The sequence below is a fragment of the Chrysemys picta genome, chromosome 11 (assembly GCF_011386835.1).
Source record: "Chrysemys picta bellii isolate R12L10 chromosome 11, ASM1138683v2, whole genome shotgun sequence".
Taxonomy (NCBI): Eukaryota; Metazoa; Chordata; order Testudines; family Emydidae; genus Chrysemys; species Chrysemys picta.
Genome location: NC_088801.1, coordinates 3073195 through 3100646, shown reverse-complemented (window position 1 = coordinate 3100646; position 27452 = coordinate 3073195). Strand labels below are relative to the sequence as shown.

General features: G+C 60.2%; 1 protein-coding gene across 2 annotated transcripts; it reads right to left on the bottom strand.

Annotated features, from left to right (window-relative positions):
- On the bottom strand, nucleotides 1-27452 carry LOC101945314 (protein lifeguard 3). 2 transcript variants are annotated; one of them, XR_010591499.1, is made up of 12 exons: nucleotides 27277-27416; nucleotides 8886-9185; nucleotides 7708-7802; nucleotides 6890-6954; nucleotides 6242-6295; nucleotides 5529-5579; nucleotides 5080-5119; nucleotides 4472-4509; nucleotides 3912-3999; nucleotides 2998-3388; nucleotides 2330-2383; nucleotides 1-2179 (listed from the first exon to the last, which is right to left on the bottom strand). XR_010591499.1 is itself a non-coding variant. In XM_065561376.1 (12 exons), the coding sequence occupies exons 2-12, from the start codon at nucleotides 9145-9147 to the stop codon at nucleotides 2036-2038; spliced, it is 987 nt and encodes a 328-aa protein (XP_065417448.1). In that variant the 5' UTR covers nucleotides 9148-9185; nucleotides 27277-27452; the 3' UTR covers nucleotides 1-2035. The 2 variants fall into 2 exon arrangements, 1 of the variants encoding a protein (XP_065417448.1); XM_065561376.1 differs by having other exon boundaries at nucleotides 3293-3388; nucleotides 27277-27452.

Sequence of the window (27452 nt, the reverse complement as noted above, 5' to 3'; positions counted from 1 at the left end):
TGCTTGAAACAGTACACAGTGTTTCGCTTTATTGAGTGCAACTTGTCTGTGTTCTTTGGTGCCGGGAGCCGACCGCGCTGCTCCCACTGGCTGCAGCATTAGACTATAATACAGCGTACGCTATACAGCCATCCCCTCACGCCCCTGCTGCATGGCTGGGGACCTCTCCGAACCCGGCTGGTGGTTTGCGGAGCGCTCCCAAGGAAGGGGGTCTCTAGGTCTGTCTTCAAGGGGGGCCATTGAGCCAATCCACTAACCTCTGCAGCGCACCCGAAAAGCCCTTTGCATAGCAAAGCTAACCCCGGCTGGCCTACGCCCCCGCCCTCAGCCAGGCCAGAGCTGGGCTCTGCTCACCAGCAGCTCTGCCTCCGAGGCCGGCTTCCAGAACAGGCTGTTCTCCCTTCCTGGATGTGACGAGGGCTGCCTGTGAAAGGGGCGACTCCCTCCCATGTGCTGTGCTGACCTCAAATCATCCGCCGGGAACATCGGGATTTAAGGCACTGAGTGAACAAGGCTGGCCCAAGCAGCTAGCGTCGTGGAAGGAGCACAAAGGGTTAACGCTGGCTGCACCCCCAGTTACCCTCCCTACACCCTGCCCTTTAGGCCGTTCACCTGGGGATTCTGATCCAGCCGCCCAGCTCTGAGCCTGCTCTTCCCATGAGGAGCTGGGAACTGGCTCTGGGTTCAGCTGCTGGCCCCCCCCGCCCCCCTCACCAGCACTGCCCCGGGGGAGCCAGAGTGCTCCAACGCAGCGTTTCCGCCCCATCCTGCCCCCACTTAAAGCACCTGTTCCAGCCTCTAGAATGAGGGGGGGGGTGACTTACAATGCTGCCTGCGGCCCCAGTTCTGTTTCCTTCTGCAATAAGCGAATCTCTTACTAGACAGCATGAGCAATATACACAGCACGTTTCTTTGCAAATTCCCCTTGTGCCGTTCGCCTGCCCCCCGTCAGTGTTATTTCAAGGTCGTTTGGCTTTCCGGACTAGTCAAATATACAGTCTGGCAGTTCGCTACAAACCCCTTTGCTTACCAAGGATAAAAGACATTGAATTAGAAACAACAAAAATCTGAGCACTAGCGTGGACCATTTCTCCTCCCCAGCCTGTGGCTAAGTAGATCTTTTTGGTTTTTTTAACCTAACATAAGGCTAGCTTAAGACAGGTAACTGCCCAAAGCATTGGTGTTCGCCCTGGAGCCTCGGCTGATCTGTATTCACGGGGAGGGTGAAAACCCGGCTGGAATTGGAAAGCACTGATAGACGACAAATCCCCCCTCCACTCTAAAATCATCTCAGTGCGTTGACTGCAGCCCCCGCTGCTCCTCCCCACCGGAGGGCGCTCTGCAGGGCGGAGGGAACCTGCACACCTTGGTTCAGAGCGGAGCCAGGACTAAGCCCCCGTCTTTCTGCTCTCCTTGGAGTGGATTCGAATGTGATGCTGTGAAGGAACGTTCCTCCCCGTAGGCACCCGGCAAGAGAAGGGGAGGGAGCCTGTCGCCAGGCAGCCGAAATGGAGGGAGCCCATTGGCAAAGAACGGAGTCATGGGCCCAGGGAAACGCGCAGCCAGGCAGGGGCTGCCCCTGGATTCCTCACTTCCCAGGGAGCTATGCCTAGAGGATCTGGGATCGGAAGCAGCACCATGAACACACCTCTACAAGAGAGGATGCTACAGGGATGTACTCGGTGCATAGACCCATCCCCCGGGGGCAGCGTGCGGAGAGAAGAAAGACAGGAGGCCACATGGGAGCACAGAGGGCAGCCGAGCAATTAACAGGGCAGGCAGAAATCAACTGACACTGGCTTCATTTCTGGGCAAAGCCTTGTTATTCTGCAGGGCAGACGGGCCAGTCTCGCCTGCTACCCCTCTGAGCAGCCATGCTGGGCTCCCCAGGTGAGAAGGGAAACCAGAGACGGTTGGCCGGGGAGAGAGACGCCGGGGCAGGGAGCGGGAAAGGATGAGGGAAAGGAAGGCGGCAAGGTGTTCCCGGAGCACTCCTGGGCCCGGGGCAATTCCAGCCGGGAGCTCCGGGGAGACTCTAGCTGCGGCCCACGATCTGCAGTAGGAAGATGAAGATCTGGACGATGTTCATGTAGATCTCCAGGGCTCCGTAGACGTACTCCTCAGGGCTGATCGCGTTCTTCCTGTTCCCTAGCACCAGCTGGGTGTTGTAAGCGAGGAACTGGGGAGACGAGAGACAGGGCGATGGGTCAGCCACGCTGCTCGAGATCGTCAGCCCCATGTGCTGGAGCCAGGAGCTGCCTCCATCCTCCCCCAGGAACATGGGAGGCTCCCAGCCCAGCAGGGACAGAGCGCGAGCCACGTTACTCACCAGGGTAAAGACGATGGCGCCAATGGCCGCGTACAGCATGTGGAGCCACGCAATCTGCAAAGACAGGGGCGGTCAGAGGACAGAGGGCTGCAGCGGCTGCCCCAGGGCACAGACCAGTAATGCCACCCGCCAGCCCAGGGCTGGAGAAAAATTATTTGGATCCCGCAGCGTCGGTGTCAGGGATTGCTTTACCCGACTCTGAGATGCAGCCACCTCTGGGGAGGAGCACGACAGCTGTTGGCTAACAGCACAGCTCCACGTAGCACAGCTCACCTCCAACTCACAGGGGAGAGCGCCCCCAACTGCGTCACCCCACCTCACCCAGCTGTAACTTCCCTTAGAGGTCTCCCATCCACGCAACCAGGCCTGACCCTGCTCAGTCAATGCAGTCTGGCACGTTGCTAGAGATATTCACACCAAGGCGGTATGGCTGCAGGATGGAGTGAAGGGAGATGGTCTGGTTTTACCCACCCCCCAAATACCATAGCTGCCTTTTAAAGTGAACCCAGGGGACCAAATCTCCCAGGCAACTTTCCCTCTGTCAACAAAACATGCCCTGACATCCCTGGCCAAGCGTGAGCAGCTGGCTCAGGAACAGAGGTTTGCTTTCGTGCAAGATACTGAAGTGGGGTCAGTTTGGGAGATGAAGTTATGGTAACTCCATTCACCTCCTGCCCACCGTCCCAGGGCAGCTGCATGCATCAGCTGAAGGGATCAGGGAATGAAATCACCCTGCTGCTGACATTCCGATTTGCCATCATTAGGTTTCAGAGTCAACATCTCTGCTGTGTAAATGGGGCAGTTCACCCACCCATGGGGGCTATTGCTTCAGGCTCTGAGCAGACTCCGGTAGGTCACGCTTGCCGTGCTGGCAACTGCAGATACGGATGGGGCCAGCAGAGGGCAGCGCTGGTGTCACGTCCCCGCCTGTCCTCGAACGGGCCTCCCCCAGTCACTACTCACATATTTGAAGGAGAGGACGATGGCGGTGATTATTCCCGTCACCATGACGACAATCCCCAGCACACAGAACAGCCCGGTACACGACGTGAAATCCACCTGCCAGCAGGACGGCGACAAGTTAGAAAAGGACTCACGGAGCATGGCGGGAACGCAGCCACCCCGCAGCACCGGGCTTCCCCCACAGGAGGCGCCAGAGCCCGGGGCCCGTCTGCTCCCCACGTCAGCACGACTCGGCTGCGTCAGGTGGCACGGGACGGATGTTGCGCGGCAGCCTGGGTAGCGAGGGTCAGCAGCACGCAGGGCAACGTGCTGCCCAGCTGGGATGCAGCCAGTGGGAGCCGCGCTGGGAAATGGACACCCCAAAGCGCTGACCCAGCTCTCTCTGGGCTGCCACACGAGATCCAGGTTCGATTCCTGCTCTGTCAGTCCCAGAGCTGGGCACAGGCAGCGTGGACCCCTGAGGGGAAGGGGCTCTGTGACCAGCACCCCACTCTGGATGAGTCAGCATCTGCCTCGTACCCTGTCCCAGCCTATGCCGCGGGGACTCTCAGGAGGGGAAATCCCCTGACTCCCCCTGTCCCTGTTGCCCCGGACGGGCAGGGAGCCCATCGAGCCTTACCTTGGTCTGGAAGCAGAAGACGGTGACAATTATGGCCACTATAGCAGTGATCACCATGGTGATCAGGACAGCCCGGGTGCTATACATGCTGCACACAAAGGGTTAAGAGGGGGAGGGGGGAGGTTAGTTTAAAAGCCATTCAATGATTTCCCACTTCCCCCTCTGCGTGCAAAGGGGAGCTAAGAACCGGGGCTCGCTCCCCGGCAGTGCGATCCCGTGGGCTCGGGGGCAGCGCTCGGCGGGCGTTCCGACACGGCACCCATGGGCCCTATAGAAAAGCCATCACAGGCAGCCTGCGGTTCTGCGACTCGCCCCCAGGAGGCGCCTGGTTGAGTCCAGGCCCCAGGGCGACTCCGTCAACCTGAGCTAAGCCAGGGGATCCCCTAAGTTAGAACCAGGGTGGGGCTGGTTTTCCTCTCCGTCCGAGCCCACCTCCCCCGCAGGGCTAGCGACCCTGACACGGGGGCACGTGGCCCGGTGGACACGTTCTTCACACCTCCCCCCCGCGGGCGACAGGCGAAGGAGGGAAGGGGCTCAGAGGGGGTTTCCCCAGCCAGTACCTGGCGATGGTTCCCGTCATGAAGGCCATGGCCAGCGTCTGCCGCAAACGAAAGGAAAGGGGGCGATTAGCTGTGGGGCCAGCCCCAGCGAGGGATCAAGGCATCGTGTCGGCTTCCCGGGTACGTACGTACGCACGTGTGCACACATCCTATTTCTACCCCCATGCACGTGACCCCAGGCCCAATCCTAACCAGTGTTCAGCCATCAGAGCCGTCCCTTCGTTCCATCCCACTCCTCCCCACAGGCCCCACTCCCTGGATCACGCCCCCTCCCCCCCGGTACAACCCGGCCCCACAGGCCCCACTCCCCGGATCACGCCCCCTCCCCCCGGTACAACCCGGCCCCACAGCCCCACTCCCACCTTTGGCCCCCCCTCCCCCCGGTACAACCCGGCCCCACAGCCCCACTCCCACCTTTGGGCCCCCCCCCCGGTACAACCCGGCCCCACAGCCCCACTCCCACCTTTGGGGCCCCCGCGGTACAACCCGGCCCCACAGCCCCACTCCCACCTTTGGCCCCCCCCCCCCCCGGTACAACCCAGCCCCACAGGCCCCACTCCCACCTTTGGGGCCCCCCCGGTACAACCCGGCCCCACAGCCCCACTTACAAAGATACTGAGCAGGATGAAGTTCCAGGGGAAGCGTCTCCTGGGGGAAGTCGGGGAACACACAGGTCAGGGGACGGGTAGTCAGAGCCCGGGGCGCTGCGCCGCAGGCTGGGGGGGGAACCGGGGGGGTCGGGGGTGAGCTCAGCGTGATGTCGCCTGGGGCGAGGGCACCACTTTGGCCCGATGAGACTGCAGGGCACAGGGGGGTCCCCGTAAAAACCAACCCCCGGTCAGGGTAGGCCATGGCCCCAGATGGACAGGAATCGACCCTGGGGGCAGCCTTGTCTCATCACCCCTTGGGGATGGAGCCAGAGCCCGTTCTGGCCACGGCCCCCCGCCTCAGTCACTCCCCCCCAACCCGCTTCCCAGTGCCCGGGGGACTCTGAGCCGGGGCGGGGCGCGGGAGGGAGGGGCCGCCCTCTCTGATCCCCAGTGAAGGAGACACTCACCTGGGGCCCTGGCAGCATGCCAGCACCAGGTAGGTGACCAGAAACACAGCGCTGGGGAGAGAGAGAGAGAGAGACAGAGGTTGGGACCCTTCCCAGCTCTGCTGCCCACCCGGCCCTGGGCCAGTCGGAGCCTCGTGCCGGCAGCAGAAGGGCCGAGGTTCATTCGTTACATTTCACATCGCGCCTCGGCAGTAGGGAAGCATTACTCCCATTGCACAGAGGGGAAACTGAGGCACCGAGCCAGGAAACAGCTTCCCTGAGGTCAGATGATGTGGTAGAGCCAGTCTGAGCAGACAGCTCCAACAGGCTAATGCTCCAACCATTAGACAATGCTCCCTCTGTAAATCCAAACCTCCGTGCGTTAACTGATACAGTGGCATGACCAGTCATCATTGCACGAAGAGCCAGAGTTCCCACCCGAGACCAGATCTCAGCTGGAACGTGGCTGTCACAGAGTTTTATGCACGTAGTTTCCTTGTTTTTTGCCTTAGAGAAAGCGAGCTGTGATTAACTGCCCCTCTCCCTCCCCATGCCACCCCACACAGCACCCCCTGCCTCTGGCACAGGGCACCAGAAGCCTCGTGGCACTCAGCAGGGAGGCCATTGACAGAGCGGTGGTGACTCTGTCAGGTCTCGCACAGGGGCCCAGCCACAGGGCAGGTGAGCCTGGGATGAGCAGGGAGGGGAGCTGGCCAGGGCCGAGTGATACTTACTAAGAGCAGTAGTACACAGCAACGTTCCGCCGCACAAAGTTGCGAACGGGGGAGCTGCGAAGAGGGAGAAGAGCGTGAGATCGGTTCCTGGCTACACCCGTCACCACATGGCCCCTTCTCTGCTCCCCCGCGGTCTCCACCCCCTGGTGCTCACACCACGGGCCCTAGCAAGCAGGGAAGGCTGGGAAGTGAGACGCTCCCTGCTCGTCATCACCCCCAAGCCATTGCCTGCCCCCCACACAGCGCAGACCAGCTATGGGGGCCCAGCCTGGGAGCAAGGACCCTGCCCTGCTCTGTGCCCAGCTCCCCAGACAAACCCGCCAGGATCCATCCCGACTCCTGCCAGGGCAGGGTCACTCCCCCACAGCCCGTCCCACAGGGCTGCACCCAGCCCAGCTTTAAACAGCCCTGGGGTGGGGCTCCCCATCCCTTGTGAGACGGTGCCCGTCTCCTCCATCCCCCTGGCGAGGCTCTGGCCCCTCCCCTCAGTGGGGGGGATGGGGCATTGGGGGCAGACGGCTTCGTTCCTCCCGAGAGTCCCTGGGACGTCCCAGCTCCTGGGGCCCCGTGGAGCAGGGACCAGCCCCTGGGACAGCAGCTGCTGGGGGCTGGCGGTGAGGGCAGGGCTCAGGACAAGGTGAGACTCACACGAAGGTGAACACGGCGATGATGCCCACGGTCACCAGCAGCTGGACTGAGATGATGGTGTAGACCTGAAGGAGACAAGCGCAGAGGGGTCACCCGTGGGCACCGGCCCTGCTCCCCCGTGGGGCACAAACCGGCACAGAGGGGTCACCCGTGGGCACCGGCCCTGCTCCCCCGTGGGGCACAAACCGGCACAGAGGGGTCACCCGTGGGCACCAGCCCGGCCCACCCACAGGGCACAGACAGGCACAGAGGGGTCACCCTGGGGCACCAGCCCGGCTCCCTGCACAGTCACACCAAGGCGGCCCCGAGGCGTCGCTGTCCCCAGCTGCCCAGCACCCCAGGTGGATGGAGCCGCTGGCTCTCACTCCCGCTCCTGATGGAGTCAGCGCCAGCCCCTGCCATGCCCCCAATGGCAGCTGGTCGGGGGGCCAGGGACTGGGTGGGCCGTGGAGATCGAGCCCCTCGTAGTCCCCAGGGTGGGCAGCTCCTACCAAGGCTCCCATCCAAGGGCTCCGGGTGTCCTGTTAGCCCGGCCAGCGTGGTGAGGGGCTCTGTAGCCCAGACCACTCCAGTCCCAGCCCCCTCCCCAGGCCAGGGCCGTGCCCCCAGCCCCCGCCAGCACTGGGGGCCCTGCAGCCACGGGAGCCTGACACTGCCCCTAGCCGCTGGCCTCGCCACTCAGACACGCCAGCCACAGGCCCTCGGCCCTGCACTGGTACCCAGGCGCCAGAGTTTAGACACCCCCCTCCCCACCCATCCCCCCGGCTCTCCCACCCTGCACCCCTGGGGCAGGGCAGCCCGGCTCCCTCCAGAGTTACCTTGCGGATGAAGGTGTGTCGCACTTTCCTGTCGTCCATGGTGCTTGTTCTCAGCCCGTCCTCCTCCCCCGAGCCACCACTGCCGTAGCTGTCCCCTGGGAGGGGTGGGGGGGGCAGAAAAGGGGGAGAGTCAGCGCCTGAACGCTGGCACGGCTGGGGGGCATCAGCTCTCCACGTGCCCCTGCTGACCTGGCACGTGTCCGGGGTCTGCCCCGCCCAAGTGTCAGATCCCTTCCTGGCCGCCTCTCCCTACGAGCTAGAAGGGGGCCGCCCCATGGGACGTCCCAGCCCAACAGCTGCTCGGCCCCAGGTGGGTCTCACTGACAGCATGGCCGAGAGGGCTGAGCCCAGACAGGAGACGCTGGCCCAGTACCCAGTAGGGTGATGCCGGGGGTGCATCTGGCACGAGACACAGGGAACTAACCGTCCCCTCTCTAGCAGCGCCGTCTCCTTTCTCCACCCCCCCCGCCCCGGGGCTTGGCCCGTCAGTCGTGTATTTCAGGGTGTCCTCTCCTCCCCCATCAGACTCCACCTCCTCTGGGTGGGACCACCAGGCCATGGGTGCCCCATCACAACGGGGCACTGCCCGACGGGACCGACCCTCGGGTGGGGAGGATGGAACAGACCAGCCACGCTCAGCCCAGCTTTGACACGATGGGACTGGAGACTGGAATATTTTGCCTCTTACTGGGACATCTCCTCTCTATCAGATCTGGGTGAGTGACGGATCGGAGCCAATCCGTCCCAGGGGGGTCAAGGAAATCCCCCCATCTCCCCACTCATGCCAGGTCCTGCAGAGCCCGAGTCACCGTATCCGTTGCCCTACCCTTCCAGAGACCCCTTCCCCTCACCCCACCGTCTCCTCTGCCCTGCACTCCTCACTCCTCTGGTCCCACATGGGCACTGCCACCCCAACGGCCCGTCTGACCCCGTCCCCTGAGAGCAGAATCCAGCCCGTCGTTACTCTCTTTGATCCGGTCCCTGGGGCGACCTGCCTCTGTGCAGAACGGGACCAAGAATGACTGGAACCAGGGTGGACCCTTGTCTCTTTCAGCACGTTGACGGCCCAGTGGGTTTGCTCTGATCTCAGAAGCTGTAAGCTGGTCTCTGGGGACGGGGCCAGATGGGCCATCAGTGGGTTTCTGCACCGCACCCCCTGTTGTGAATGCTCAGCTTACCTAGGTTCACCGGGAGTGTTGACATGGGGGGTACCGGGACACCTGGGTGGGGATATCCTCCTGGCTGGGGGTAGCCCCCAGGATACCCTCCGGGCTGTGGGTAGCCCCCAGGATAGGGTGCAGGCTGTGGGTAGCCCCCGGGATACGGAGCAGGCTGTGGGTAGCCCCCGGGATAGGATCCGGGCTGCGGGTGGCCCCCAGGCTGCGGGGGGTAGAGGGGATTCTTGTCCTCGTAGGGTGGGGGAGCATTGGGGTACGACATGGTGACTCCCAAAGGCTCCGACTGACTCTCTCAAGCACCTGGAGACAAAGGGAGAGAAAAATCTGCCATTGTTGTCTGCACAATTCATGGATCCTTAGCCAAAGGCCACGACACTTGGGCCACGGCGGTTCTGTGCACCGGAGTCTGGCTCAGTGCAGACCCACCGGCCACAGCCCTCCTCCCAAGATGTCCAGGGTGATATTTCTGCCTGGGCAATAAAGACTATTATTGACCCTCAAAAGAGACCCAGCGCAAGGCAGATCCTGGTAACCAAAGAGTCAATTCAGGGGGTGGGTCTTAAATGTCAACGATCATCTAAGTAATTTTTGCCCCGGGCCCCAGATAGCGAATTGCTCTCCCCAAGTCCTTCCGGGGTTCAGATCAAGTGATCTCTGCATGCAGCGCCGGGGCAACAATTCTGTAACATCACAGCCAGCGAGCACAGGTTGGGAGAGACAGGGCCATGGAGCCAGCTAACAGGAACCCTGGTACGAATGGCCCCGAATCCCTAACAGTGGCTTCGTGTCACGAGAGGCCAGGAGCCCTTTAAACCCTCCTCACTGCAGCCGGACACAGACAGGAGACTGACGACAGAGGCGGCATTTTCGACGGGGACCCCAATCCCGCTGCCATTAAATCCAGGGGAGTCGGGCCAGAGATCAAACAGGAGCCGGACCGGCTATGCCCTTAGCTGGAATCCCAGCTGGTACATTTCAGCACCGTGGGACAATGGGGGTGTCACTCTACTGCTTTAAAGGGGAGTTTCACCCGCCCAGAGATCACGCTACGGTTCTTCGTATATTTCATCGCACTTTGCTCCAAAGGGGGTCGCACCACGACAAGAGTCAGGTCAGGCCAGAAAGAGGCGACAGCCCCTGATCAGTCACCGCGTAGCCAAACGGTTGGCCAGTGACAGAGGCCACAGGCTTTCGGGGAACAGATTCTGGTCACGTTTGATAGGAAGGTTCTACGTCTACAGGGCTGATCAATGACCAGTCACTTGTTAGAGACTCCAGCGGGTCCATAGGTCGCTTATCCCCCAGCTGCAGCACCTTCTATTCCAGTGCTTTGAGCGTCTGCAGCCGCTGCCACTCACCACGGTAGCATCTGTTCAGTATTCACGAACCCCGTCTAAGGGGAACTGAATGGAAACCAGGACCCAGATTCCAGCCGTGACAGTCCAGGCTTCAGACACCCCCAATCACCCCGTGCACGGACGCTCCAAGGACTGTCGGACAAGCCGGTGTTGGATCGTCCAGGGAGTTTGCAGCGTGATGCCTGGACGCTGGCAGACACGGCCCCGTGTGCGATGCGTGTCGGGGGTTTGGGATAATCCAGCCAGCGGCTCTACAATCATTAATTGCCCGACAGGGATCCTTGATCTCACACAAGGGCACCGATCTGTGGGCAGCGCCCCCGCTGACCTCCCAAGTGCAGGGCGTATCCACAGGATGGGGACAGTCGCTCTCCTCATTACTACTGATCCAGCCACTAGCGATCTGGGGGGATGTTACTTCTCCACCGTGCCCTGCAGCCAAGCAGCACCAGCTAGTGGGAGGTGAGAGGGATGAGTCATGGTGCCCACAATGAGCTAGCCTCTCTCCGGAAGCTGGGAGTTCACCGAGTGGAGCAATGCAGTGCAGGGATCCGAGACGCATTCGAGGCCATGAGTGAAAGGCTAGCCTCCACGTCAATTGCAAAACTCCCCCTGACTTCAATGGAGCCAGGATGGCCCCCTGCGTACGTAGCACTATAGAAGTATGTGGCACGGTCCCTGTCCTGGAGAGCTCAGAGTCCAGGACAGGAGACCAAGTGTTTAAAGGGAAAGAGGCGCATAGTGAATAGGCAGGAACCGGCCGTCCCAAGGGCACAGCCTGAGTGAAGGCACAGAGCAGGAGAAAGACGCAAGGAAGCAGAAAGGGAGCCAGGCCTGTGTGTGTCATGCACGAGCTGTGTCGTGAGTGATCATGTGGTGCAATCGTGGCAGGGCCTGCAGAGAGGACAATGGATCTACTCCTTATGCCCACTACGGGAGCTCTCCGTTAGCTCAAGTGGCAGAGAGACAGCTTTCCAAGCCAAGGAGCCGGGTTCTAGTCCCAGCTCTGGGTGCGTGAGACTTATCCAGTCGCTGGGCCCAGACTGGTGGGAAGGAGGGCACAAGGGGATGAGCGGGAGCAGGAATCTGATGCAGTAAGAGGCTTGCGACGCATGTCCCAGTCTCCCTCTCACACCCGTAACTGGTTAATTATCCCCCTAGTAATGTATGTTCCGTTACACTAAGGGGAAGGGACAGGGCGTCAGGGCTGCACTATGCTTCATGGGCAGCTTGTCATTAGAGACGGCTCCTTCCTTTGCATTTGGGGCCATGCAATACAGCCAGAGCCCTCTCCCAGCAGTTGTCACACATGAAAATCATAGAACTGGAAGGGACCCCGAGAGGTCATCTAGTCCAGTCCCCTGCACTCATGGCAGGACTAAATATTATCTAGACCATTCCTGACAGGTGTTTGTCCAACCTGCTCTTAAAAATCCCCTATGATGGAGATTCCACAACCTCCCTCGGCAATTTATTCCCGTGCTTAACCCCCCTGACAGTGAGGAAGTTTTTCCTAATGTCCAACCTAGACCTCCCTTGCTGCAATTTAAGCCCATTGCTTCTTGTCCTATCCTCAGAGGTTAAGAAGAACAATTTATCTCCCTCCTCCTTGTAACAACCTTTTATGTACTTGAAAACTGTTATCATGTCCCCGCTCAGTCTTCTCTTCTCCAGACTAAACCAACCCAGTTTTTTCAATCTTCCCTCATAGGTCATCTAGAACTTTCATCATTTTTGTTGCTCTTCTCTGGACTTTCTCTAATTTGTCAACATCTTTCCTGAAATGTGGCGCCCAGAACCGGACACGACACTCCAGTTGAGGCCTAATCAGCGCAGAGCAGAGCGGAAGAATTACTACTTGTGTCTTGCTTACAACACACCTGCTAATACAGCCCAGAATGATGTTCGCTTTATTTGCAAGTGTTACACTGTTGACTCATATTTAGCTTGTGATCCACTATAACCCCCAGATCCCTTTCCGCAGTACTCCTTCCTAGGCCGTCACTGCCCATTTTCTATGTGTGCAACTGATTGTTCCTTCCTGAGTGGAGTACTTTGCATTTGTCCGTATTGAATTTCATCCTATTGACTTCAGACCATTTCTCTAGTTTGTCCAGATCATTTTGAATTTTAATCCTATCCTCCAAAGCACTTGCAACCCCTCCCAGCTTAGTATCGTTCGCAAACTTTATAAGTGAATTCTCTGTGCCATTATCTAAATCATTGATGAAGATATTGAACAGAACCCACTCGTTATGCCCTTCCAGCATGACTGTGAACCACTGATAACTACTCTCTGGGCACCTAAAGACAGACCCGTGCCTCAGCACTGAGAGCAGGTTGCCTAGTGTCCCCGAGGAGTCGGAAGCCAAGGGCCGGATCCGGAGCGTCCTTATACCCCTTTTACACCGGCACAACCCCACCACCTTCACTGCCCTCACTCCTGACTCAGCTGGTGTGAGAGGAGACACAGGCCCCAGGTCACGCATGAACCTGAGCCAACCTGCAGTTTAATTTTCAGGCCTGTCACAGCAGATAGTAGGGCGGGGGGGGGGGGTGGGGGGGGAGGGGCACCCAGAGTATTTAACATCTGCAAACATCTTAGGCCTCCAGGGGTCCCCTTGAAGTCCCAGAGCGGCACCGGGATGGCTTGCCTTTTCCTATGTCTTACAAATCCTCCTTTCCTTCACCTAATCCCATGTGCATAGAGCCTAGGACACTTGGGTTCTAGTCTCAGCTCCCTCACTGGCCGGCTGGGGGACCTTGGGCCAGTCAAGTCCCCTCTCCGTGCCTCAGTTTCCCCACCTGTGCAGTGGGGAGGATCATCCTTTGTAAAGCGCTCTGAGGCAGACCGAGGAAAAGCACTGTACCACAGCTAGAGATCATCGTCACCCTCGCCAGAGGGTCCTTGGCACAAGGGGGAAGGTTCTTTTGGGGGACGGTTTCCCTGTAACACGTTCCACATAAGTCTCACCTTTTTAGTTTTAAAGAGGTTAACGACATCCCTCCTGAAGGGCTGAAGGCCTCTCCCATCCCTCACCCCCATCCCATGTCTCAAATGTTCCTATCTGATGAGCTAAAAATTAGAAAGCTGGTAGGAAATGGGGTGACGATTTAGTGGTTGAAGGACTAGGACTCCAGCCTGGGCCGGGGGTTTTCTGTGCGGCTCCTGGAGGGAGGTCAGTCTAGTGGTTAGTGCAGGAGACCGGGAGTGAACACCCCCGGATTCAATTCACAGCTCAGCGACAGACTCGCTGCCTGATCTTGCGCAAGTCACTGCCGCTCGCCGTGCCTCAGTTTCGCCATCTAGAGTGCGGGGATAATAAATATCTCCCTGCCATGTGGGTGGGGTTAAGTAACGTTTGAGACCCTCTCCCGACCCTCAGCTGTGTGGCACATGAGGCGAGGAAAATACTATAGACAATTCTGGCCCATCTAAGAACGTCCACTCTGAAATTCCCAGCAGCAGCTGTGTGGCCAGCACTAGGCCCTTCCAGGTAGAGAAGCAGAAGTCCCTCCAACAGGAGCACAGGAGAATCCCCCTTTCCACGATCAGTATAGGGTCTATGACACCATCTGGCAGTTCTGATTCCAGCCAGCAGAGGGATATGCTGACTGATACCCACCGCGGGGGCGTCGTTAAGCCCATGTGAATTATCACAGTAAGTTGGTTCTACCCACATACTTCCGGGAGGAAAGGGCTGCTCGGATTAGCTGCCTTTGACACAGAGGTAAGGGGAAGTCGGCTGCCCCAGCAGGGTGTGAGCAAACGACCACATCAAATCACCACCGGTCAGAGCCAAAGCCTTCCACTCCGAAGGCAGAGGCTGGGGTGAAGCTGCAGGTTAGAACAAAGTGGGGCGGGAGGCTGATCCTACAGGACAGGAAGGCAACAATCCTTCTCAGGGAGATCCTGCCAGATGTCTTGGCTTTGCAGGGGCTGATTTTGGGGTCCCTGAAAGGGGCACACGCAGCAGCTAGAGAAACCCACAAACCGCTAGGCCAAGCTTTCCAGCACTAGGGCTGGTGGGCTGTAGGACTGCTTGAAAGCTGCTGGGGTGATGATGAAGGGATCAGAAGCTCATTCCAAGGGGCACAAGCACCTTCCTTAGCCGGCTTGACAAAGCCCTGGCTGGGATTATTTAGTTGAGGTTGGTCCTGCTTTGAGCAGGGGGCTGGACTAGATACCTCCTGAGGTCCCGTCCAACTCCAATATTCTATGTATCAGCTGAGGCGCCCCACTGGGGACCAAGCCCCATTAGTCACTAACCCCACCCTGTGCCTAGGGAGCAAAGAGGCTCCATAGGGTTGAATTCCCTGCGGAGCCCCAGCTCACCTCATCTGACTTGCCCCAAGCAAACTCACCCTCCTGGATCTAGTAGAAGCAAACGCAGGATATCCCCTTCTGGGGAGCTGCAAGCGTCCCAGTTATAACAGGGCAGGCCCCACCCAGCGGCTGCCGCGCCACTCCCTGAGAACACGAGGTTCAGCCTGTGGGTCTCTCATTAGCCAGCCCATGATTTCGTCATATAGAGAAGTACCCACAACCTAGAGAGAAAGCCCCTGGGGATTCAATAGGTGCCCAGATATCGCAGCGATTGGGCCATACAAGTACGTAGCTAGATCCTAGGCGGGAAGCTCTTCGGACCTATTCTAGGCACTCGCGTTGCTTGTTTGAGCTTTTGCTCAGGTGCTGGTCCTGCAAACACTGACATGGGCACTTATTTCATGCTGCTGGAGTCAATGGCACAGCAGATCAGCAGAGACAGGAGAGTGTGCAGGGTTTGGACAGTGAAAATGGTCTAGTCAGTTTCACTTTTCTTTCCAGTCAATTTCACTGGGCCAGCCGGGTCCCCAGCCAAACCCTGTGGGGGTCGGGCGGCAAACTGGGCAGGGCAGAGCAGAGCTCTTTCCTCAGATGAGCTGGGTGGGAATTGAAAAACACTCTGGAAAGGCAGCAGCGGGTCTGGGCTTTTAGAAACCTGAATGGAGGGCCCAGAGGTAAAGCCTGTCTCTTTCAGGTGGAATCAGGCCTGCCCTCTAGGAGAGGGTGTATGTGTGTGTGTGTGTGGGGGGGGGGGGCTATGTACGCCCCTCCTCTGTATTGTTTTGTTAATTTTATGACTGCAGCCAAAAATAAACTGCCCAGCTGGTGACCTAGAAAGCCTGGAGTCTCGAGTCCCCGGCGGTCAGGGATGACCTACCACCGGTTGCCACCCTCATGCCTAGGACAAAATATTTGCACGGATGGTGCCGTCAGCACGTGGTGCCATGTCTCTACAGCACGGCGTTGGGATAACCAGGGGGGGCTCTGCACCCAGGATGCAGGACAGACCCAGGAACGTGGAGCCGGCTCAGGTGAGTCGCGGGGGAAAGGAAACGAACAGCATCCCAGCAGACAAAGGAGAGGACAGGTGGGTCTGTGGGCAGCTCAGGGCCTGACCCCTTCCTGGCTTTGCTCTGCAGGACAGAAGGAAGGAGCATCGGTCACAGGGCAGGATCTGGAACTGCTCTTTGTCCCAGGTCACCGGGGAGCGTGACGGAGCCTGAGCACAGGTGAGGGGGTCGGGTGACAACCCAGCATGGGCAGCTCGGGCCAATCCGTCAGGAATTAAAACACAACAGGAACTGCCACGGCCCAGATCATCTCATGGCTTTGTTGCGTACGTCTCAACTTCCCCCTGCGCCTGGCCAGATGGCCGGCAAGTTCCTTGCGACAGTCCCCACCGCTTGCCTTTTGTCTCCCCTCTGTTCGGTTGGGCAAAAGGGGAATTTCACTCTGTCACCAGAGGCCTCGCACCATGAAGCCAGAGCCAGGAGGTGTGGCTTGGCTGAGCTGCGACAGAGGGCAGATGTGATCGCAGTGTGTCAGGGGCTGAGGGACAAAGGGACTAGGGCGAGCCGAAGGAAATCCGGATGGAAAATCAGGCTTGGGAAGAGCCAGATCCCACGGAAAGGGCTGGGAGCCCCGCGGCCTGGGACTTTTACAACGAGTGTAAACAAAACCCTAGGAAATGTACAATCAGGCACAATCCTGTGCTGGGTGGGACCAGTCTGCACGAGAGACCCCGTAGCAGAGGCAGGAACAGACCCCAGATCTGGGGTTTAGCCACTAAGCGGGGCTGCTTCCTCCCTAATGACATAACAGGCCTGTTTTGTTCTTTATCTTCTTTGATACCAGGCGAGACCCAGGTGAAAAGGGCAAGAAACCCAGCTGGGGAACAACTCGAGAGCTGAAAGGGAAAGCAGAAGATGCACAGGCTTTGCTGGGCCCCACTGCATGGGGGGCTGTTGATCAGATAGTGAGAAACATCCCCAGTTCCCTGGGGGACGGGAGGGCTGGGTTCACACACCATGCTGTGGCCTGGGCGACCTGGCAGTGGGGAGTGAAAATAACAGAGCTGCTGGCCCCACAGGCTGGTGACCTGGGTTTGCCTCTGTCCCCCGCAAACGCAACCCTCCGTCTTCCCAACCTCAGAAACCGCGTCATGAACCGGGGGCTCTCTGGGCTGGGATCGCACAGGGACGGAGGTGTCTAAGTCTGAGTTTACGTCCCAGGTTTAGGCTCCGCTGCCATCCACAAAACTCCCGTCGAAAGTCACATGGTGCCTAAGGTTTTAGGTAAAAGTTCCCCAGGCACTTGAGTTTCTGCCTCCAGGCATGTGCCCTGCTGCCTCCCTCTAGGCGTCCGGCCTACGCCCCGGAGCAAGCCACAGGCCGGAGGAAGAGGTGTTTGCCCTCCTCTCCTGCATGCTGGCCCAAGGGGGTGCTTGGCCCCATGTGTTCCCGATGACGCTCCCTGCTCTGGGGCTGGGAGCCGGAGAATAACCTAGGCAGGGCCCGACGCTGTGGCTGGGAGGAGCCGCGTCCCTTGTTACCAAGCTGGTGCGTAACGAAACCAGCCTGACTGGTCTCAGGGATGCCCTCTCCCCACCACGTCTCGTGTCTGTGGCGCAATGGCCTGGCACTCCCGGGGAAACCCAGGCCCCGTCCCCGCTCTCTGGGCTCCACGGTTGGACAACTCCCGCCACGCCTCCCTCCCGGCTTCCCGGCAACTGGCCGGCCCAGGCGCAGGTGTGGTCCCCTCTCTAGCCCGGCCAGTTCTATTCCTGGCTCCTCTTCGCTGGCGCTGGCGGAGGCTTCCAGGAATGTAGCTCCCCATGGGCCTCCTGGTCGCTCCCCGCCCCCTCTCCCAGCTCATGCTCCACAACACGCACTCACAGCATGGCCAGATGCCCTGTGCAGCTGCTCCCCGCCCATCACGCCCGGCCAGTGCCGTTCCCAGGGGGCAGCCCAGCCCACGAGCCCCTGGTGCGTGAGCAGCCGCCGATAGAGAGGAGAGGGCTGCAGGGTAAAGGGGTCGGCATTCAGTGGGGCGGCTGGCAGAGACCGATTCCCCCTGCCCCCTCTTCCAGCTCAGTCTTTGATTGTCTCCCCAGGCTTTCCCCCATGTCTGGCCGTCCCCGGCCGAGCCTCAGTGCAGGTTCCCTCCACCTGGGCCCCTGCCCAGCAGCTCATCCCCCTCCTGTGGACCGTCTTAGCCACCACGGCCGCCTGGCCTTTATCGGTGTGCTCCTTACCCCCTCAGGCTACCCGCACACTCCCCTGCCTGCCCCCTGAGCCCCCCAGACTTCCTCTGGTCCCCAGCTCTCTCTCTGCCCCTTCTCATCCTCCGGGCACCTCTGCCACCTCCGTCTCCACATGGCCTGGCAGACTTCGCTCTTCTCCCCGGGGGCTCTGGTTTCCCCAGCCTGCTCCTGCCTTTCTCCCTCCTCTGCTCCCCAGACACCTTCAAGCTGCCCTGTTCCTTCCTGACAAGGGAGGGCCCCATCCCCACCAGCTGCTTGGGACCTCCTCCATCACCCTCTGACCAATACCGGGGCAGCGCGTGGAAGAGATTGTTCCCCCAGCCCCCCATCATGCCAGTCTAGTGGAACGTGTTTTCTCCTACGCCAGCTCCATGAGCGCCCAGAGTAACTAGCCCAGCCCCGTGCCTACCCTCCAGCTGGGGCCTCCCTCTAATCCTGTCTAGGAACCTCCTACGCCTGGTGGCATAGCTCGCCCGCCTGGGACAGGAGCTGGGGGATTTGATCTCACAACCTGCTGGCCCGGAGGCGGCTGTACCGGGGCAGCGACAGCCAGCGAGACAGGCCCTGAGCGCTCAGACGACACCAGCCCGCTGGCTCGTCGGGGGAGGACGTGGATTCAGTACCCGAGCTCTCGGTCTCTGGGCGTGGTGGGGACAGGAGCCGGGATGAAGCCCTCCAGGCTGGGTAGGGCAGTGGGGGCTGCGTGAGGGCTGATCCGCAGCCCCGTGCTCCGGCTTCTCTGCTGGGTCTGCCGCGTATCCTGCAACCCAGCCTGGGGCAACCAGCTCTGCCCAATGCAGCAGGCGAAGGGGTCATCTGCTGTCGGGCCTCCACCGGTATCCCCGAGTCGAGTCCAGCAATACAGCAGGGGCGTTCCGGCTGCATCCCACTAGAACCCAGCTCGCTCCTGCCCCGTCCCATCCCCCTCCCTGGCGGTCCCCAGGCGATCGGGTACCGTTCCCCAGCACACTAGCCCTCCCCGCCAGCCTCCGCCACCAGGATGCCTTCCCCTCCTGCCCTCCTCCCACTGGGCTTTCCTCACCGCGCTGCCAGGCACCGATCACAACCAGCCTCTTCTGCTGTTTACACAGCCCCAAACCCCGGGAGCCACCCAGGCACGGCTGCACCCGACAAGCACCTCTGCACAAACCCACCGGAGCCAGCTGCAGCTTCCGTGCCCCAGAGCACGACGAGCGCCGCTAGCGGGCTCATCAGCCATTGAAAGGGGCGCTGCCCTCCGCGCCACGCAACCCTGTCACAGCCCTCTGTGCCGCCCAGCTTGTCCCGCCCGCTGCTCCTGTTCCACACATGAGATTTCCCTCCTCGGTTCGCCCTCTAGCTCTGACGCAAGCGGGGTGACTCAGCAGCAAGGAGCCGCATGGTGCCACCACCACTGGGCAGCGCTGATAGCACAAGGCAGGAGACAAGGAACCGGAGAGCCCCCAGCCTGAGACCGAACCTCGGGGCCACCTTCCCCCAAGCAGCGGCTGAGTGTGGGGAGCTGAAGTTAACCCCCGGCCCACCAAGGCGCAGGCAGATCTCCACTCCCTGTCCTAGCTGGGTCTGTGAGCGCCAGCCCGGGTGCCCGCCCTGGTTAATTTCCCTGGCCATGTTGCTGGGTTTCTTGGTAGCTGATTTCCACACACTGTCATGCAGTGGGCCATCGGGAAGATGCCAGCACCCTCTGGGTTAATAGTTACATCCCACCCCATGGCAACCTGGAGTAACGAATCCAGGGGGCTCCCCAGGGCGCCCATCTCACACTGAGGCCGTCAGCCTGCTGGGAAATGCCCCTGCACTCAGCAGCTGGGACGGTGCCAGGCCTGGGAGCCGCTGGGCAGGATCAGTTCTGCCTACGGAGGGACAGTGCTTGGGTCACAGCTCTAGGCTTCGTCTTCACGCTGCCTCTTAGCCGGCAGCTCCTGCCCCCGGCTGCACTTGGCCTCTACGCTGATCCCCCACTTGCTGGGTCTGATCCGTCCGGTGAAGGGCCGATCCCCGGACAAGCCACCCTACTGCTTCCCCACCTCAGCCCCACCTTCGCCCCCGTGGGTCCTGGGCACCCAGTCCGCTGAGAGCAGGGGGCATCAGGTACCAAGATGCCTTCCAGGCTCTGGTTTTGCAGGTGAGCTCGGGCAGAGCTGGGTGCCCCTGCAGGACAGGGGTTTGGTGGGTCTCAGGCAAGTTCTCAGCAGATGGGTGTCCCCACCACAAAGCCCCCTGGCCCAATCGGCCCCTGCCTGCTGCCGCAGGCCAAGGGGTGAATGGGTCACGGAGACAGAGCTAGTGTCCAAAAGGGGGCGGGGGAAGGAGAGGGTCATTCCATTTATCCCAACTGCTGCTGAGACAGACAGAGGCTAAATTCACCCCTGCTGCCTGGCCAGCTCTGGGAAGAGGTGGCTGGTGGGCGGGAATGCGGGGGCGGGTCATAGCCTGGACATTTTCCCTTGGTTGTGAACACAAAGGCGCACCCTGGGATGTCCCCTCGGATTCCATTTCACATCCCCTCCGGCCAGCTGCCCCGTAGATCAGGCTGCAGGCTGGGTGCTCCAGGCCCAGCACCCGGCCTCCCCAACGCCCCCCTGCACAATCTGTCAGTGACACCCGCCTGGAAGAACAGATCCATTCAAATAGACTCATGGACTTTAATGTCAGAAGGGACCATTATGATCCTCTAGTCTGACCTCCTGCACAACGCAGGCCACAGAATCTCACCCACCCACTCCTGTATCAACCCCCTGACCTATGTCTGAGCCACTGAAGTCCGCAAATCGTGGTTTAAAGACTTCGAGGTGCAGAGAATCCTCCAGCAAGTGACCTGTGCCCCACGCTGCAGAGGAAGGCGAAAACCTCCAGGGCCTCTGCCAATCTGCCCTGGAGGAAAATTCCTTCCCGACCCCAAATATGGCGATCAGCTAAACCCTGAGCGTGTGGGCAAGACTCACCAGTCAGCACCCAGGAAAGAATTCTCTGTAGTAACTCAGATCCCACCCCATCTAACATCCCATCACAGCCATTGGGCATGTTTACCATTAATAGTCAAAGATCAATGAATTGCCAAAATGCCCTGGGCCTCCGTCTAACCAGCCACCATCTCCTCCTGGGGGACTGCAGGGATACGATGCTGCTGGTTGCCTCCTGGATTGCCACGAGTACCCCAACATCCAACCCTGGCACGACCCAAGCACCCCTGTGAGCCTCCCCTTCGTCCCACCTGGGGGTGTGTGTGGGTGACACAGAGTAACCCTCTTCCTCCCATCGTGCCCATCCCCGTAGCCTCAAAGCACTTGCCAGGAGAGCAAAGGCCTGGCAGCGAGGAAAGCTGCAGAGAACAGGGGGAAGGGCCCTTCTGAACAGCTGGCAGGGCGACCCAGGGCTGCAGTGTCCATCTCCGCTAGGTGTTGGGGTCCCCCCCCGAGCCCGATCCAGGGCCCCCCACTCCCACTGGAGTGCACGGATTCCCCCACCACCTGGCTGGCTCCGATTGCTGCCCAGATGCCGACGGTCCCAGAAAGCAGAACCCCTCCCCCTCGCCCCCCAGGGAACCAGCCCCATCACCGCTCTGTCACGCGCGTGAAGCAACAGCCTGCCATTCCAGCAGAACAGGCCCGGGGACGGGTCACGGCCCCGCTCGGCCACACGCAGCCAGTACAGGGATCCCGAGAGAACTCAGGGCAGTCCCCAGACCCCAGCCCTGCCTTGGGCGGCCCCCCACGCCTCTGCCCTTTGCTGCCCAGGATGGCCCACACTGCAGTCACAGAGGGTGACTCCTGTCCGGCCTGTCCGGTTTGGCTATTGACAGGGGCTGTGATGTGTGGGGCAGCTTGGCCAGGTCTCCAGTGTAGACGCCCTGGCTTTGATCACCCTGTAGTATCCTTGTGGCCTGGAGAGACTCAGCGGGGGGCAGGGGCAGGAGGGACCCCGGTGTTCAGGAGCTGTGGGGGAGGGTCTCAGAGACAGGGCTAGTTTAGGGGAAAGGAGGAGTCTGTGTGTGAGGTTACCCCAGCGTCCCACCCCGGGGCTCACACGAGGGATGTAGCTGCCGGCTAGCGGCTCTCCCGGGCTCTGATCCAAACCCCGCTGCAGCCCAGAGTCTGCCCGCAACGGGCATTCGGCCCAGCCACTGACCAGCGCGCGGGACGAGAGCAGGGCTCCAGGGCCCGGAAGGAAACGGGGAGCGGGTCAATGGACCAGCGACGCGCCCTGCGGCGGAGGGGGCCTGGCGGCTGACGGCAAAGGGGTCCGTAACCTCGGGGCACCTTGGGCCTCCCCCACTCCGCTGGACATCCAAAGAGCCATGAGGAGGTAACGGGCCCACTTCCACTCGCTGCTCTTCCTCTCTGGGGGCAGGCAGGGAGGGGAGGGCAGAGATCAAAAACTGGGGGGGGGGGGGGGGGGTGGACAACTGCAGGCCCCAGGGAGGAAGAACCCCCGCATTCCCCCTGGGAGGGCAGCCCGCCAGCCAGGAGGAGCAGGAGGGCACAGGTGGCAGGAGAAGCCACAAAAGGCTGGGGGCAGCACACACAGCGCTGCTGCAGCCGTGCCACGGGCCGCGCTCCCTGCTGTACGTTAATTCGCTGTGTGGGCGGGCAGCCAGCACATGCGACAGCCTGGGGATCCTCCTGCCTGGGCGGATGGGGAACTAAAGTCAACCACAACAGCCCCCCCGGACCTCCGGAAAGGGGAGCGGCAGCTCCCAAGCACAAAGCCAACCAACCCCTGCTACAACCTCCATCTCCGAGAGTCACCGGCACATTCACACCCCCTGTGCCAGGCCTTCCCTGCCCCCTGCCCGCCTTCTCTCTGCACATTAACCCTCCCCCATGCTTCCAACACAAGATCCCCTTCGACGAGCCCCCTCTGTGCCTCGGTTTCCCTGTCACAGCAGGGGGACAATGATCCTGCTCCCACTTGAAGGACGTTTAATTAATTAGAGGGGCCTCGTCAGGTTAACTACGGAGGGGCTTGACTCTGGCAGCAGCGGATTCAAACCAGAGTCAAGAGATCAGAGTAGAAACACGCGAAGGTCCCAACCTCTGTCCCCGAGAATGCCGCCAGCGACACGCGACGAATGGGCCCGCTCCTCAGCCGGCATCAACGAGCGCAGTGCCACACGGGCACCATCCCACCGGGACGTCCGCCACAGAGCGATGCCGATTCCCCCCAGCTGGGCATCTGCTCCCCTCTCATCCGCCTGCCTCTTCTCCAGGGCGGCTGCGCGGCTCACTCCCCGCATCTCCCACCGCTTGAGTGCGCCAGCCCGCTCCTGGCGCCCGGCAGTACGGGGCCCGATCCGGCTCTGCCCCATTATTCACCCCCTGTGCAAAGCCGTGTCAAGCAGCGCCCTGCCCCTCTGGACTTTGCACTGGGGTCAACAGCCACCCGAGTTGCCAGGCAGCAGCAGGAGATTGTCGCTGGGGTATGCGTCAATCCAAGCGCTTCACTGGTTCAACGGGGGAAACGTGCCTGTTAACACTGGGACGAGATCAGCTGGGCTATGGCCTAAAGTTAGCGCCCGATCCTGAAAATACTTGTGCTTGGGAGTAACTTAGGAAGAGCCAGACTGGCTCAGAGCTGAGGTCCCTCTCGCCTGGCTCAGGGACGGGTCCCAGATGCGGCACAGAAAGGTGCAAGAACCCTGCAGCAGCAGATCCCCTCACCTTAGCCCCATCCTGATCACTAACGGTTGGCGGTCGGCTCAAGCCCTGAAGCAGGAGGTTTAAGATCCTGCCACAATCTACGTTGGCATTAGTTATTAGAAGTGTCCACATCAAGGGCCAATCCCTTTTTAAAGCTTGCGAAGCATTTGGCCTCAACAGCTTCCTGCGGCGGAGAGTTCCACCGGTGAATTCCACGCCGCGTTAAAACAGTTGCCTTTTATCGGTTTTCAATTCCATCGCCTGTCCCTGGTTCTTGTGTTAGGAGACAGGGAGAACAGGCAGCTGGGGGAGCTTCTTTCTCGGTCACTATCGGATGGGGGGTTCTCCTTTCTAAGGCAACAGTCCCAGGCTCTTCAATCGCTCTTCACCCCCACGTTTTTCCAGGCCTGGCTCATCCGCCTGGCCCTCCCGTGAGCCCCTCTCATTCTGCAACAGCCAGGGCAGCACACACGACCCAGGCGAGACCACACCCTCCATTTATTTGGCATTAGAATATTCTCCATACGAGTCACCAGGCCAGCCCCTGTGCAGCCCAGCAACATCACTCAACGAGCCCTCCCATGGAGTTCAAATGAATAACAATAACTATTAATAAGCTACGCTCTCCATTGTTGTCTGCAGCGGGGCTGGAGCCATGTCGGTCCCAGGACCTTAGAGAGAAGACAATAAATATTGCCCCACCCACCTCGTCTCTCTAATAAACTCTCTGACAGCATCCGTTTAACAGCTGGGCAGTGCTTTTAAATCCTGCCATGACACTATAGAGAAGTGAGTTCATATTGTTGTTGTTATTATTATTATTAATTTAAGAACATACAAAGGCCAGACTGGGACAGAGCAATGGTCCATCTAGTCCAGTGTCCTGTCTCTAACTGCAGCTGGCGCCAGATGCTTCAGAGGGAGTGAACAGAACAGGGCAATTAGCGAGTGACCCATCCCCTGTCGTCCAGTCTCAGTGTCTGGCAGTCAGAGGTTTAGGGACACCCAGAGCAGGGGGTTGCATCTCTGATCATCTTTCCTCATAGCCATTGATGGACCTGTCCTCCAGGAACTTAGCTCATTCTTTTTCGAACCCAGTTATAGTTCTGGCCTTCACAACATCCCTGGGCAAGGAGTTCCACAGGTTGACAGTGAGTGTGTAAAATACTTCCTTATGTTTGTTTTAAAACTGCTGCCCATTAATTTCATCGGGTGACTCCTGGTTCTTGTGTTACATGAAGAGGTGAAGAACTCTTCCCCATTCACTTTCACCACACCAGTCACGATTTGATAGACCTCTGTCATACCCCGCCCCCCTTAGTCACCTCTTTTCCAAGCTGAACAGTCCCAATCCTTTTAATCTCTCCTCCTAAAGAAGCTGTCACGGGTACTGGCCCTTTAAGTGGAGAAGCCCCCTCCTAACCTCCCAGCTGAGACTGATCAGCTGGGGATCAGGTGAGCATAAAAGCCAGCCAGGGGGCCAGGTGTGGGGGGAGTTGCCAGGAGCAGGGTGGGGTTGTGAGGAGGAGGAGGAGGAGGATGGGAAGCAGGTCAGAACAGACGGACAGTCTCAGGCAAGTGGCTGGTCGAGTGGGAATCTGTGGGGAACGGATGGGCCCCGGCCAGCACCCTGGCTCAGCCGGAGAAGGGATGATTATGCTGAACTGGTTATAAGTTGGAAGAAATAAAGCTGAAGCCCTGAGAAAAAGGGCCTGAAACAGACACCGGCTCTTGCCTGTGCTGGAAAGACAGCCCCAGCTGAGATCAGGACCCCCTAGGAGCTGTGCACACCCAATGCGTATGTCTACACTGGAGCTGGGGGTGTGATTTCCAGCTCAGACAGACGTACCCGGGCTAGATCTGATGGAGCTAGTGCACTCTAAACAACTGTGTAGCCATGGCAGGACGGGCTGTCTTCGGATGACCAGACAGCAAGTGTGAAAAATCGGGATGGGGGTGGGGGTAATAGGAGCCTATATAAGAAAAAGACCCAAAAATCGGGACAGTCCCTATAAAATCGGGACATCTGGTCACCCTAGGCTGCCTGCCCTAATACACGCCGAGGGTTTCAGATTGGATCCTACTCCGCACAGCTAGCGTGTCCTGCTAGCCACAGTGACACGTCTATCTCTAGCGGACGAGCTCCATCGGAGCTAGCGTGGGCATGTCTCCTGGAGCTGGTAATTACCCTTCCCTTATAACAGACAAGGCTGGCTGGGGGAGGGGATACAAAAGCCGTATGAAGCGTGTGCGGCAAATGTCACGTCAGTTACACAGCGCTTTCTTGCTGATGTTGAAAATTAACCCCCATTAGTAGCAGTGTTAATTACTGCCGATTATTATTGACTCTCAGGTTTTACAGAGCAGAAGCCTCCCTGGATTGAGGGGTGAGTTGGAAGTTTACAGAAATCCCATCGCTGAGCCCCTGGATCCACTCACCCCAGGGCGGCTACACACCCAGGCTAGAAAAATAAAAACAGGGAAGGAGTGAGTCATGTCTTAGGTGGGTCTGTTCCAGCCACGCCGGGGGCCTGCTGGAGTGCCTAATACTGCAACCAGCAGCGTGTGATCAAGGCGCAACCCAGCTAACCTCCACATGAGCTGACCCCCCTCTCACTCACAGTGGAGTGACTCCAGAGTGACTCCATTGCACTCAGTGTGTTTACACTGGCGTGAGGGACAGGAGAAACAGACCCACGAAGTAGGAGCAGCTGAAGCTAGTAGCCTATGGTCAACCGAGTGCCACTCCTAATGCCTGGGTCTGGCTCTAGGGACAAGAGGTGCCCTGGGAATGCCTTGGATGAGAGGAGAGTTCACCAGGGGCATGTGAAACAGGCAGGAGGTGAGAGACTGGGAAGGGAGCATGACATGGGGGGGTTGGCCTGACCCCTTCCCCATGCAGCTGATATGGACTCGGCACCTGCGAGCAGGGAAACCTCGGTCATGGGGAAAGGAGCAGCAGCTTCCTCCAGACCAGATGTGCCCCACCCTTCTCCCAGGCCTCTTATTCCTCCACACCCGCTGTGATAAGCGCCCCTCAGGGGTGTAGGCTAAGTAATTCTCATACAGCTGGGGGGGGGCAGGAGAGCCCGGCATCGGCTGCCAGGGGGCTGCGGGTCGGGAGTGAGGGGCACCAGCAGAGCTGTGGGGGGCAGGGCTGGGCTAGCAGGGGGCTGCAGGTCGGGAGTGAGGGGCACCAGCAGGGCTGTATGTGGGGAGCTTGCCCAGCCCTTCCCTGCTCTCTGCCAGGCTGTTACATCTCACGAGCCCTCCGTCCTCCCCGCAGCACAAACCGACCCCAGTCCCCGGTGCCCCCGGCCGCCTGAGCCCGACCCGAACGCACCCGGCCCCTGCGTCCCACCCCCGGGCTAGGCAGGGTCTGACCCAGGCCCTGGGAACCGCTGCCGAGCGCCTCCCCTGCGGGGCCCTTCCCCCGCCCGAGCCATCCACACCCAGCCGCGGCCCCGGACTCCCCGGTCCCCCGCGCCGGGTTCCGGGCAAGGGGCCCCCGGACTCCCCGGTCCCCCGCGCCGGGTTCCGGGCAAGGGGCCCCCGGACTCCCCGGTCCCCCGCGCCAGGGAGCCGATCCCGAGGCCCGTGCGCCAGGGATCCCGCCCCGCGCTTGGCGAGCCGGGCCCGGGGAGCCGAGCGCACGACGCGGCGCCAGGAGGATCCGGGCTCTGAGCTCCCCGCTGCGCCTTGCCTCGGCCGGGCTCCTGCCTCGGGATCAGCCCCCGGCTCCTCGCCAGGGGCCGGGGAAGTTTCCAGCCCTTGGGGCACAGGGGGGGACGCGCCAGCTCCTTACCTGGGCTCTGGGCCTCCCCGGCTGGTCTCGCTCCTCCGGCCTCCCAGCAGCGAGTGCGGTTGTCGGTTGGGTTCCTCCCTGGGCGCTCAGCCGCTCCGGGTGCAACCCGAAAAGGGAGGGTCCCGGCGGGCAGCTCCTCCCCCAGCTGGCCGGGGAACCCGCTGCTCGCCGGAGGG